The sequence below is a fragment of the Coffea arabica genome, chromosome 1c, assembly GCF_036785885.1.
Source record: "Coffea arabica cultivar ET-39 chromosome 1c, Coffea Arabica ET-39 HiFi, whole genome shotgun sequence".
Lineage (NCBI taxonomy): Eukaryota > Viridiplantae > Streptophyta > Magnoliopsida > Gentianales > Rubiaceae > Coffea > Coffea arabica.
The window spans coordinates 54,862,535-54,876,141 of NC_092310.1; the positions used below are offsets into that span (position 1 = coordinate 54,862,535).

The window sequence follows — 13,607 nt, forward strand, 5'->3', positions numbered from 1 at the left end:
CAGAAAGAAAGCCAAAAACGAAAAAAGAATGGAAATATCATCATCATCTCCTCGACGATCGACGTCAAACAATTTGTAGATACGAGAGACGATGGCCCTCGCCATGCGAAAAATCCAACTCAGGCAAAAGCAACTTGTGGTCGTCATACAATCCCCCGCTCCACAAAATGTCAATAACAGCAAGCCAACAAAATCTGCCCAAGTTGTCCTCACAATCCATTTATTAGCACGCAGTAGCACAGGATTGTAAATGCAAATTAGTTGATTTGATAAGGTCAAATCACTCCACTAAAATTAAAAAAAAAAAAAAACAAATGCATTCGAGTCTTACTATTGATGTAAATACTGCATTGATATCAATTCGTTGATTGATAAGGTAAGTCAAGAAGTCAATCTGATATACTCCCTCCGTCACACTTTGATAGTTCTGTATTCCCTTTTCATCTGTCTCAAATTATAGTTCACTTCCCAATTGAAGAATGTAGTTGTATTTTAATTTTTCTAAAATATCCTTATTCAATGTAAGTAGTTGTTACTATAAACCTATTCCATTTAATGAGAGTTGATTCTTTTTTTACCATCAATTCAAGTTCCCGTAAAGTTGTACCATATTTAATGTGAGGGTATTTTAGGAAAATAACAATTTAAATTTATTTTTCCAACAAAATTAACTACTTTTTCTTAAACTGTGTGAAAAAAGAAATAGAACTATCAAAATGAAACGGAGGGAGTATTTAAATTACGTTGCCAATATAAATATTAATATTAATAATATATTGACGGATGATTTATAAATATCTATTAATAGTGTATTGATAAATGATCCTAGAAATTCGTCTAATGTCTTGACTCGCAGTATCCAATTTTTTCCCTTAGAGAAAAGGAAAAAATTAGCACACCCTCCCCCCCGATCCTTTGCACGCCACAACTACAGTGTAAACGCATAAATACAGATCAAAGATTATAAACGCCCTAAGATTTTTATTTAAATGCGACATGCCCAGACAAACTAACAAAAGAGGGGTATCGCGAAAGAAATATATATATATATTAGTAGTATTAACTATTAACCCAGGTCTAATTCTACAGCCGGAAACCGCCTCTCCCGGCAATCCAACGGCCTACGCCCCTGCTTCTACCTCTTTCTCAATCTCACCTCCACCATTAAATAGATTCTCTCAAACTTTGGATCGTTTACCCTCTTCCCTTTCTCTCCCTCTCTCTATTTGCTGTACGTATATACACATATGGTTTCTGTGTTTTCACTTTGATAACCTCTGCTTCTTCTTCTGGGCTCGGATATGGCCGCTCCGCTCGAACCTTTACGACCCATTATTCACAGTCAAATTTCCATCAACTATAATCCTAATCTCAAATATTTATATCATCACAGTTTCTTGTGTAACAGATACGGAGCGATAAACACAAATTTGTTTTCCTTCACGCTCAATTCGACGTCGTGTCGAGCTCAATCTAGGTCTTCCTTCGAATTCTATCCGATAAATCTCTGGGGAGTTTGTTCCAAGCTCCAAAAGCTCAGAGATAGTGTCAGAGTTCGGGCCAATAGTTCTTGTGAGCACGACACCGATTCCGCTGATAAAGGGGAAACGAAAACTAGTGAAACCAGAAGTGGTTCGACTCAGGGCCCGGGTTCTGGGTCTGGTACTGGTTCTTCGAGGAGGGAGAAGCAAGGGAAAGGGAATTGGTGTTGGTCCAAGGGGAGCAATAAATGGCAATGGCAACCAATAATTCAAGCACAGGAAATTGGGGTTTTGCTGTTGCAATTAGGTATCGTTTTGTTTGTCATGAAGCTGCTTCGCCCTGGGATTCCCTTACCTGGTTCGGAGCCTAGGCCTCCGACTTCGTTTGTGAGTGTTCCGTATAGTGAGTTTTTGAGTAAGATTAACAGTAATCAGGTGCGGAAGGTGGAGGTTGATGGGGTCCATATAATGTTCAAGTTGAAGGGGGCTGAGTTGGGTGTTGCGGGGAGTGAGATGAATACTAAGTTGCAGGAATCAGAGTCCTTGCTGCGTAGCATGAGCCCCACGAAGAGGGTGGTGTACACGACTACAAGGCCGAATGATATCAAGACTCCATATGAGAAAATGCTGGAGAATGATGTGGAATTTGGTTCCCCAGATAAGAGGTCTGGAGGGTTCATGAATTCTGCATTGGTAAGCTTTTTGGTGTTCTTCTTCGGACCAAATACTGTATCTGTGGTGATTTCTGCTTGTTTATGGACACATACAGACACATAGATGATGAAATTGGATTGAAGACACCATCCATGTGGATGCTCACTTGTTGAAAGTAGACTCTGCGTATTCATTTATATGATCTAAACTAGAGCTATCACCCTCGTTATGTCTGTCGCTATTGTTGTATTTAGAGGATATTTGTGCTATTGGTACTGTTGTCGGGGTGATATTAAACGACTGAGGGTTGCAACTTCAATTTTACGAATCATCGTGTGAGAGAGGACGCCAATGATAGCAAATAGGAAGTAAAATCTTTTGGCTGAACCGGGAAATTTTTAATTGTTTGAGTTTGTGACATCCTTCTTTTAGCAGAGCCGGCCCTTCCTGCTATATCGTTAACGTGCTACAACTTGTATTCCAAATGTCACCACCCACATTCCAAAATGCCAGTAGGCGCTGTGCTTGTTCTTGCCTTTATCAATCATGCTTTCTAGGTTATTGTCTATTATAGCAAATTTCTTAGGTCAACGTGGAATTGCAGTGTACACTGTCCTCAAAGTTTTGAAACTGATTCTATGATGTATAACTTTTTGCTGCTTCATTGCAGATAGCTTTGTTCTATATTGCTGTGCTTGCAGGTCTTCTTCATCGGTTCCCTGTAAGCTTTTCTCAGGTGTGAATCTTGATACCTTATTCATCTATTCTCTGAATTTTAATTCTAGGGCTGAGGATTAGACTGATTTCTTTATGCCTTCATTCAGCATACAGCAGGGCAGCTTAGAAACCGCAAGTCTGGCGGTTCTGGTGGTTCCAAAGTATCTGAACAAGGGGAAACAATTACTTTTGCTGATGTTGCAGGTGTTGATGAGGCTAAGGAAGAACTTGAAGAAATTGTGGTACTGTAAACGTTCTTCTGATTTTCAATATGATGCTGCACATGGGGAACACTGATTTTAATTCTAGTTGGACTTTCTTTACTATACAATCTTTATCTGCTCTTTTATACAGGAATTTCTCAGGAATCCTGATAGGTACATACGACTTGGTGCACGTCCTCCGCGAGGTGTACTCCTGGTGAGACTGACCTCTGAAGAATTAGTAAAGAACTTCATTTTTATGATTTCAGGATACAATGATTTTGCGGCCTGAAGTTTCATTGCAATTCGAGTTCTATGCGTGTTATTTTCCTTCTATATGGTTGACCAGAAGAAGCAGTCCTTTTCCTTTAATTACAGAGATATCCCCATGCATAACTAGACTGTATTTTAGTATTTTGGCTTTGAATTGGAGCATAATACTCTTCTCGGTTGTCAAAATTGTTGTCTGTTAAGTTTTAAATGGTCTAGTTGTTCTAATTTATGGTCGACTAACTAGCTATACTCTTTCCTTCTAAATTATATCATCATTACTAAGGCATTCATTTTGTATCACTGTGTTTTTCCTTTTGATTTTGGTTTATCAGTCGTAAGTACACTTATCATTTTCTTACAGGTGGGTCTGCCTGGGACAGGTAAGACACTTTTAGCAAAGGCTGTTGCTGGGGAAGCTGAGGTACCCTTCATTAGTTGTTCAGCCAGCGAGTTTGTAGAACTTTATGTCGGTATGGGAGCGTCCCGTGTCAGGGACCTTTTTGCTCGAGCAAAGAAAGAAGCACCATCAATAATATTTATAGATGAGGTTTTTTCCGCTCACCCTTTCATCTGGCTGTCTTTTACCTGTCCATGGTTTCGCTTTCTCTATAAATGTCTAGTAAGCATCTTGCTGTCCTAGATCACATTAGATGATCATTTACGATATTCTTGATTTACAGATAGATGCTGTAGCAAAAAGCCGTGATGGTAGATTTCGCATTGTCAGCAATGATGAGAGAGAACAAACATTGAATCAATTGCTCACAGTAAGGTTTTAGGAAGGTGTTGTTCCTGCTTGACAGATATATTTTGCTTGTTTGGGTGGATTAATGGGTTAGAAATTTGCTGCAGGAAATGGATGGATTTGACAGTAACTCAGCCGTGATAGTTCTAGGAGCAACTAACCGGTCAGATGTCTTGGATCCGGCGCTTAGGCGGCCTGGGAGGTTTGATCGTGTGGTTATGGTTTGTAAAATGTTCCTATGCTATATTTTAATACTAGGTTGTTGAAGTTTAATGTAGACCTGCCATTAGAGTTGCCTCAGAAATGAGTCATTAGGTCATATTTTCTTTTGCTTCAGGTGGAAGCACCTGATAGGACTGGAAGAGAAGCCATTTTGAAAGTTCATATTGCTAAGAAAGAGCTTCCTCTTGCAGAGGATGTTGATATTGGTGATATTGCTTGTATGACAACTGGTTTCACTGGGTAAATCATTCTCCTTTTCTGATTTAATTAGGATTTTGGACATTCTTGTTCTGTTGTCTAACTAAATTTGTCGAAACTTAGAAACTGATGTTCTATTTTTGTGCATTGTACAGGGCAGACCTTGCAAACCTGGTAAACGAAGCTGCTCTGTTGGCTGGAAGACAATCAAAACTGGTTGTGGAGAAAATTGATTTTATTCAAGCTGTCGAGAGGTCAATAGCGGTTAGTTGTTTCCTGCTGTCAGCCTTTCTCGTGTACTTTTGGCTATGTTAGTGAATAACAAAATACGGTACCTTGGCTACCTACACATGTCAGTCTGTGCTTGGTTTGTGCCTGTCTGTTTCTCTTCCTTGGCCCTGGTAGTGGGGAAAGGGATATGCAATCAGCGCCTGCCGATTTATTATATTTCACTGAGTGTGATAGTGGTTAATTTTAGCACTAATGTTGAGCTGTGCTTTCTTTGTTGTGAGATTATATAGTCTTATGTCAATCTTACAGGGAATTGAAAAGAAGACTGCAAAGTTAAAGGGTGGTGAAAAGGCTGTAGTTGCTCGACATGAAGCTGGTCATGCAGTGGTTGGAACTGCTGTTGCAAATCTTCTTTCAGGACAGCCGCGGGTGGAGGTAAATGTTACAGTAGTACTGTAAAAATCTCTCCCTCAAAAAAAAATTTGTGTATGTCTTTGTGTCTGTGCCTGTGTGCCAATTTCCTTTTCTGCGGGACTCCTCAGGTGCGTTAGGTTCTGATAAGCATTTTTGTTTTTCAGAAGCTGAGCATTTTGCCAAGATCTGGAGGGGCCTTAGGGTTTACATATATTCCTCCAACCAATGAGGACAGATATTTGCTCTTCATTGATGAGTTACGGGGACGTTTGGTTACTCTTCTTGGTGGACGTGCAGCTGAAGAGGTAATATACTCGGGACGTGTATCTACTGGTGCACTTGATGACATACGGCGTGCAACTGACATGGCTTACAAGGCAGTTGCTGAATATGGTCTGAATGAGACCATAGGTCCTGTTTCATTGGCAACTCTTTCTGGTGGTGGAATTGAAGATGCTGGGTCCATGCCTTGGGGAAGGGATCAGGTCCTCCAGATTGTACATAAATTTTTGACATTTTCTAGTCTTGCTATACTTCTAGCCGAAATTCATTTTCTTTAACATCAACAGGGGCATCTTGTTGGACTTGTCCAAAGAGAGGTTAAAACACTGCTGCAATCTGCTCTCGAAGTGGCACTCTCAGTTGTGCGTGCCAATCCTACCATTCTGGAGGGACTAGGGGCCAAATTGGAAGGTGCTTTAGTGAATTCTTTTCCTTATAGAATTTGTATGAATATACCGACACAAGTTATGATCAAACCATTTCACTATATTAACTCAACTAATTGATGCAGTGAAAACTTAAAATGTGGAAGGGGGGAGGGAAGTAGGAGATAATGGGCTTTTTTTTTTCCACAAGTGTGTGTGTGTGTGTGTGTGAATCCGTATTTTTTCCAGGCTTGAATTGAAGGGTGGGTGGGTGGCAGTGTTGGGAAGGGTAAGAAATTTGCGCTGTTTTTCACTGGCAAGGTGTGAGAACTGCTAGGTATATTCATGCCAAAAGTAAGTGTCATTATTGTGAAGGGATGGCAGATGCTAAATAGTTTTCTCGATCCCTTTTTTTCCCCTTCTTCAGAAAAGGAAAAAGTGGAAGGTGAAGAGCTGCAAGAATTGTTGAAATTAGTTGTTGCGCCAGCAGAGCTCACATACTTTGTTAGGGGCAAGCAAGGGTCACTTCTTCCACTGCAAACAGGTCCTCGATGACAAAAGTTGCTAAATCGTGGTCCCTGTATTTGGTTCATGATTTAATTGATCCATTCTCCCATCTCGAGCAGATGAAAGGGTAGGACTTAGCTTGGTTGGCGTTAACTTGCCTGCACAACCTCATATATTTCCATAAGGTAATTGGTTTCGCTTTAGTTTCCACCCCTGGCCTCCATAATTGATAGCTTGTGCAGAAGGCAACCGTGAGATATCTGACTATACCAGGACGGCAGACTGCTCGTGTGTCCTGTATCTATGGATTGAGAGAAAAGTGGCACATGATTGTCGTGGCAACTTTGTTTAGTTTCTGTTGTACATGCAGCTTTGTTTAATAAGTACTCGACAACTCTTAACTAATGATACCAATGTATATGATGTTGATTCCCCAAGCCATAGGATTGTTCCACATCATCCTAGTAATATTTGAGCAGAACAAGGTGGTGTAGTCAGCAATCTGGGAATGGTTCCTGTAACTGTAATTTGATTATACTTGTTAGTGCACAAAGTTAATAAATCAGTCAATAGAGCTTACTGCGCTTTGTTCTACTTTGTTAAAAGCAAGAAAATGGAAGAAGTTTTGCCAAGTAGTATGAAAGGCTTTTCATCTTCATCTATAAAAGAAATAGATTTGCTTGGGTGGAGTTGATCTCATCGTACTTGCTGACATTCAGGGCTTCTCAGCTCTACGAGAAAACAGGTATCCCATATCTCTGTGTTTAAGCTGAGACAGGTGGAATCAGGTAGTGATTGGGTGTCCGGATGGGATGGATCCACTCTTGCAAGCCCACATTTTGTTAAACAAACTTTGCTCCCAGTCACCATTTTTAATTAATTTCTTTCAACAGTATAAATAATGTAGAGATTATTTTATTATTATGGCTTGTATTGTGCTTGGAAGAAATTGGTGGGGTTGGGGAGTTGATGCAGAATATACTATTGAACGCGATGAGGCTGGAGATTCAAACACGCTGATATTTTCAGAGGACGCGAAATATCAATAAAGGTTGCTTTCTCTCCGAAGCTGGGTGACTCTGATTGCCAGCGGACAGTCCTGTGGAAGGAGAAAAAAGAAAAAGAAGAGAAGAATAAGAGGACTGGAGAAGGCGTGTGGACGCTTGAATTTTAGTTGTCCATCGTCATCATATCGTTGTCCGTCTGGACGGCATCTCTTACAATTTACTAGGCCTTGCTGAGAAAGGGTTGTTGAAGTTCTTAATATTTGGATTTTCCATTTAAAGAGGCGCACACATTCATGGTCTCCTCTACTTTTATTGAACATAATGATGCGAATCGGGCTTTAACGAGTTCAAATATGCATTGTTGAAAGTGAATTGAATTTTAACATGCCTTCTTTTTTTTTCTTGCATATATATATATATATATATATATTAAAGTATCTTTTAAATCGTATTTCTTTAACACCTATTAGATGAACTCAAATAAGAAATAAATTTTGGAATAAGTTCTGCCTTGCCATCACCTTGAAGGAAAATTCGTCAATTCCAAAGTTTTATTGGGTGTGAGAATATGTTTCTATTTTATTCATCAAACTTACGGCGATAGGCTCAGGGACACTTCCTTCGTTGGGTTCCTATAAATATCTGGAACTGCGGGGTCCGGTAGAAAGCCACGTAAGCACTCATTCTTACAATGCTGGCAACGTCATCCTTTACTTTCCAGTCCTATAAACGGAAAACCCCAAACCCCCACACCACCAAAGACCTCTCATCCGGAGTCTAGGGACTGTGGTCACTCTCACAGAGTGAAAAGAAAAAGGATAAGAAGGCGATCGTACTGTGAGGTTCGTCTTCTTTCAAAAAAATCTAATTTGTCGTTGAATATCTGCATTTTATGCAAACGAAATTTACGCCATAATTTTGAATTTCAATAATTCGGTGAAACATGATTTTGTTGAATGTTGTACACTGCCTTTTTTTTTTTTTTTTTTTGGTTTAGACCTGTAATTTTTTTTTTTGTTATTTTTTAAGTTTAAACCCGTAATTGTTATATGCTTCTGCACAATCATACCCAAGAAGATTCTCTGAGGTTTTGTGGCCACAACAGGCCATCATGTAAGTAAGGAAATTAATTGTAAATTGCTTCAGTCATCCCAATTACTGCTGAAAGCTGTATTGTCTGCACCATAACCTTGCTTTTCCGGAGGCGGAAAACTGTCCTGATTATGCAGTTAACGTGTGTATTATTGGTAATTGTAGTCAACTAATTACTGTCTTCATCCATTTTTACTTATTTATATATTTTTGTTGTCCACTATTAGCCTGTTCAGAGAAATGGCTTCAGTGCAAGCTACTTTGACACCAGCTGCATGCAAGAATGGGAACTATTCTTCCCCGATGAAGTTCTCGAATAGCTCCTTCTTGCCTGGGTTTGATGTGACCGGGCAAATTACTGGAATAAGGAAGAAGGATTCATGTTCGACCCATCTGTCTGGCGTTAGAGCCACTTTAACATTTGATCCCCCTACAACCAATAAGGAGAACTCCAAGCAAAGGAAGCACACTGTGGATCCCAATGCTCCTGATTTCCTCCCTCTCCCATCCTTCGAAGAATGCTTCCCGAGGAGCTCCAAGGAATACACGTGAGTGTTTTGCAAATTCTATGGTATTTGTCAGTGGTCATGATTTTCATATTGCTCTGATTTTGAGATATATTTCTTTCATGCATGTTCAAACTTGTAGGGAGATGACTTGCTAATTTGCATTCAATGTCGTCTGTGTATGTGTAATAATGTTTACAATTGACGGTGCAATAAGTATACTTCACAGGGAGGTTATTCATGGACAATCTGGAAATGTACTTAAAGTTCCTTTTCGACGTATCCACCTATCAGGGGATGAACCTCATTTTGATGCTTATGACACCAGTGGCCCCCAAGATATTAACCCCCACAGTGGTAAGGTTATCTGTTACTACTCTTTTCAAGGAATCTTGTTGCTACGCTGCAGCAAAAAGGAGAATGACATATTTTTAAGTGTTTTGTCCTTTTGGTAACGTACGTTACTTTTGTCTTCTTGATTGGCCAAGATATCATAGTATCAATTAACCATACATGTGTAAACGGTACTGGTGATCAGGTCTTCCCAAACTGCGCAAGGACTGGGTTGATAGGAGGGAGAAACTCGGTGGGCCAAGATACACACAAATGTACTACGCTAAGCAGGGAATCATAACTGAAGAGATGGCATTTTGTGCTGCTCGTGAAAATCTGGAGCCAGAATTTGTGAGGTCAGAGGTTGCTCGTGGCCGTGCAATCATACCGTCAAACAAGAAGCACCTAGAGTTAGAGCCAATGATAGTTGGAAGAAATTTCTTGGTGAAAGTCAATGCTAATATTGGAAACTCTGCTGTTGTGAGTTCTATCGAGGAAGAAGTACATAAGCTTCAATGGGCAACAATGTGGGGTGCTGATACCATTATGGATCTCTCAACAGGTCGTCACATTCATGAAACTCGTGAGTGGATCCTACGTAACTCTGCTGTACCTGTTGGTACAGTACCAATCTATCAAGCACTAGAAAAAGTGAATGGGATTGCTGAGAATTTGAGCTGGGACGTTTTCAGAGACACCTTAATTGAGCAAGCAGAGCAAGGTGTAGATTACTTCACCATCCATGCTGGAGTCCTTCTCCGTTACATTCCGCTGACAGCAAAAAGAATGACTGGAATTGTTTCTCGCGGAGGTTCTATTCATGCAAAGTGGTGCTTAGCTTATCACAAAGAGAATTTTGCTTACGAACATTGGGATGAAATATTAGACATATGCAATCAGTACGATATATCCTTATCGATAGGTGATGGTTTGAGGCCTGGATCCATTTATGATGCAAATGACACTGCTCAGTTCGCAGAGCTCCTAACTCAAGGAGAATTGACTCGTAGAGCTTGGGAGAAGGATGTACAGGTATAATTTTGATCCCAGGGTGTGCATCAATTTTGGTGATACTTCTTTGCTCCTCTTTAATACACGGTTGAGGTGATATTGTTTGTGATTGGAAGTAGTTTATTTCTATCATGGTACTTGTTGTATGAATCTTGATCTCTATACATAACTGGTGCCTCTATGTATTGATTGGAGAGTCACACGGTCTTCTTCATGTTCTTTGCATGGTAGATAAGATAGCCGCAAGCCATTTTCCACTAACTGATGCAGTAGTTCTAATCTTCCGTGCTCTCCCTGCAAAAGGTGGATATTTGGTAGTTTTCAGTTGCATTGATGGAACTTGCTGTTTGTTTTATGGTCATTTGTTTGTTGGCTTATTATTGTGATTAACAGCATGCTACTTGTTATTCAGGTCATGAATGAAGGACCTGGACATATTCCGATGCACAAGATTCCAGAGAACATGCAAAAGCAGCTGGAATGGTGTAATGAAGCGCCTTTCTACACTCTTGGACCCCTGACAACTGATATTGCTCCTGGTTATGATCACATCACCTCAGCAATTGGTGCTGCCAATATTGGGGCTCTTGGTACTGCACTGCTCTGTTATGTGACACCCAAAGAGCATCTTGGCTTGCCTAATCGAGATGATGTAAAGGCTGGAGTTATAGCTTATAAGATAGCTGCACATGCCGCTGATTTAGCAAAAGGGCATCCTCATGCTCAAGCCTGGGATGACGCACTGAGCAAGGCAAGATTTGAGTTCCGTTGGATGGACCAATTTGCATTGTCATTGGACCCCATGACTGCAATGTCCTTCCATGACGAAACCCTGCCATCTGAAGGCGCTAAAGTGGCACATTTCTGCTCTATGTGTGGACCAAAATTTTGCTCTATGAAGATCACTGAGGACGTCAGGAAATATGCGGAGGAGCACGGTTATGGAAGTGCAGAGGAAGCTGTTAAGCGTGGGATGGATGCCATGAGTGCTGAGTTCTTGGCTGCCAAGAAAACTGTGAGTGGGGAACAACATGGTGAGATTGGTGGAGAAATCTACCTGCCTGAAACTTACGTGAAGTCTATCAAAATCTGAAGGTAATACTGATTTTACTCTTGTTACGTCCGTCATTCTATTGATTTCAATAGAAATGAGATAATGATAAGAAATCTCGTCTTGTGAGACTACGGGCCAATGTCAGTGTGAAATATTAGGTGCAAAATTTCTGCTTACATTTCCCAGTCATGTTTTGTCATCTTTATTAATCTTCAAGAAATCTACATTGCACTTGGTCATCATATAATGAAGAAAAGTTCAGCATGATACATTAGCAAAATCCATATCTAGGGTTTCCTAGCTTTCGTACTCATATTTTACTGTCAGACTCATGATACAAGTGATTGAATTGTTGGATATTCTTGCTTTAAACATCTGTCTTCCAAGTTATTCTAAAATACCCTTGCTAGATGTTTTATGAGTTGAAACGGATATCTGATTGGTGTCCTTTTGCAGGATAACCTAAAAATTGGGAACTGGTTGTGGACTCCATTGGCATCATCCTACTTTGGCTAGTTGAGATCTTCCGGAGGGGTTAGGATCTCCTTCTTAAGCAATAGGTAAGCATGTAGTTCAGTTTGTTAAATAACTTATGACATTGTCCTTGTGGATGAATGTCTAGACTCTAGGTTGTCTTGATTGTCAGTTACGAGAATCCTGTCATCATTATCTATTATCTATTCAAAGTATGCTTTCCTTTTTGTTGACGCAAAAAAGCACCAGGGGTGTCTGTACCTGCCGGCAGCAGCTATTTTGTTAGGATGTTTGGCAGGGCAGGCTGAGAAAGTCCCTTTGAACCTGAACAGGATAATTCCTGCGTAGGGAGCGTGCATTTTCTCTTCCGTTTTTTGTACAGGGATGGAAGTTCATCCTTCATACGGCCTTGCCAATCCATGTGGGACGGGTTTAGCTCCATGGTCAGAACATTTCTCTTGCCAGGCAAGTTGACTAGGAAATGATAAACTCCAACATTTGCTGTGCCTTTTTCCCAGCATACAGTTAGCCAAACTCCCTCGATTTGTAGGTCGTATGCTAAAACCATGTCTTCCCGCTCCATTGAGCCAGAATCAAGGGAAAACCTGAAAATATGTATTTGCTCGAAGTAGCTAAGAAGGAATAAGTGCTAATCTAGTTTCTCAAAAGCCTGAAATTTCTTGGTTAAACAATTCAACTTGAGACTTTGATTTTTCAGTTATTAATATAGAATAGGAAGAATGTATGTTGACAGCAAAAATCATACCACTATGAAGTAATCTGGGAATTCTGCAAATCGTGTCAACCCAACAAAAGGTAACGTCTACTTAGAGTGTATGTAGATTTACCAATCGTAGGAAGTGTCTTAAAACGAATTTAAAATGTCATGCTGGGGTGAATCTAAAGATGTCATACTGGAGCAAGAGAAACTAGGCTGATATTTGCCGCAAACGAAGAAGAAAAAAGGGTGCGCTGGGAGAGAGAGAGAGCTTGTACGTGTGCTGAAAGAAAGAGAGCGTTTACCAACATTTGATTTTGTTCAAATGCTCGGGCTGTATCAGCAAGTCTAGTGATATACCTTTCACTCTCTCTTTATTTTTTTTTCCCCCTTGAGGGTTGCTTTTCTCATGTTCAGAACCCTCCCAGTGCAACAGATGAATTTTGAACGAGGGTTAAACTTTAGCAAGGAGCAGGGACATGCTCAACGATGCGAACATTGGAAACAGTAAACCAAATTAGGCCAAATCCCAACTCAGTTAGGATGGGCAACGCAAAAGCAGAACCCGCTGAAATTTATTGAATCTGCACCATGTGCCAAATACCAAGAGCCACTAATGTGATTGTAAAATCTTTCTGGACTTGACAGGTTTCTTTTTTTTTTTTGGAAGGACGGTTAACAGGTTTGATGACACAGAAGATGGGGCAACGTCACACAATGTTCAGTTGACCAGCCAACTCTAAAACCTTAAATTTTTTTTTTTTTTTTTTTTTGGGTATGGAATAACTCTAATTCTTGTTACTTCAATCTAGCCCGATCCCAGTAAACCACAGATTGTAGTCTCACCCAAGGTTTGTAAAATCGGGATCCTACGTAGGATCGATTTTAGTTTCACAGGATCGGATCGTAGGATCGGATCGTAGAATCGTAAGATCCTACCAAAAGCTCTTAATTGCAATTAAAGGTTGCAATTCTTTGATAAATTACAAATATACCACAAATATTTTCATTTATTTGCAAAATGGAGTTTCGTATTTCACAAATTTATAAAAAAATTGTAGGATCGTACGATCCTACGATCCGAATCGCGATTTTGACAACTATGGTCTCACCAACCCAT

At 40.1% G+C, this 13,607-nt stretch overlaps 1 protein-coding gene across 9 annotated transcripts; it reads left to right on the forward strand.

Moving 5' to 3' along the window:
- Window positions 1-873: 873 nt before the first annotated feature.
- On the forward strand, window positions 874-13,509 carry LOC113730269 (phosphomethylpyrimidine synthase, chloroplastic). 9 transcript variants are annotated; one of them, XM_027254898.2, is made up of 15 exons: window positions 874-2,174; window positions 2,806-2,871; window positions 2,960-3,094; window positions 3,207-3,272; window positions 3,690-3,875; window positions 4,009-4,095; window positions 4,181-4,294; window positions 4,411-4,535; window positions 4,649-4,761; window positions 8,630-8,939; window positions 9,127-9,254; window positions 9,436-10,262; window positions 10,654-11,336; window positions 11,752-11,855; window positions 12,019-12,437. In XM_027254898.2, exons 1-13 carry the CDS (start codon window positions 1,302-1,304, stop codon window positions 11,332-11,334), a joined length of 3,711 nt encoding a protein of 1,236 aa, XP_027110699.2. In that variant the 5' UTR covers window positions 874-1,301; the 3' UTR covers window positions 11,335-11,336; window positions 11,752-11,855; window positions 12,019-12,437. The 9 variants fall into 9 exon arrangements, with proteins under 9 accessions (XP_027110699.2, XP_071935071.1, XP_027110657.2 ...); XM_072078970.1 differs by lacking the exons at window positions 8,630-8,939; window positions 9,127-9,254; window positions 9,436-10,262; ... (1 more) ...; window positions 11,752-11,855; window positions 12,019-12,437 and adding exons at window positions 5,034-5,159; window positions 5,303-5,623; window positions 5,708-5,831; window positions 6,213-6,329; window positions 6,412-6,871 and having other exon boundaries at window positions 876-2,174; window positions 4,649-4,757; XM_027254856.2 differs by lacking the exons at window positions 8,630-8,939; window positions 9,127-9,254; window positions 9,436-10,262; ... (1 more) ...; window positions 11,752-11,855; window positions 12,019-12,437 and adding exons at window positions 5,034-5,159; window positions 5,303-5,623; window positions 5,708-5,831; window positions 6,213-6,871 and having other exon boundaries at window positions 879-2,174; window positions 4,649-4,757.
- Window positions 13,510-13,607: the final 98 nt, after the last annotated feature.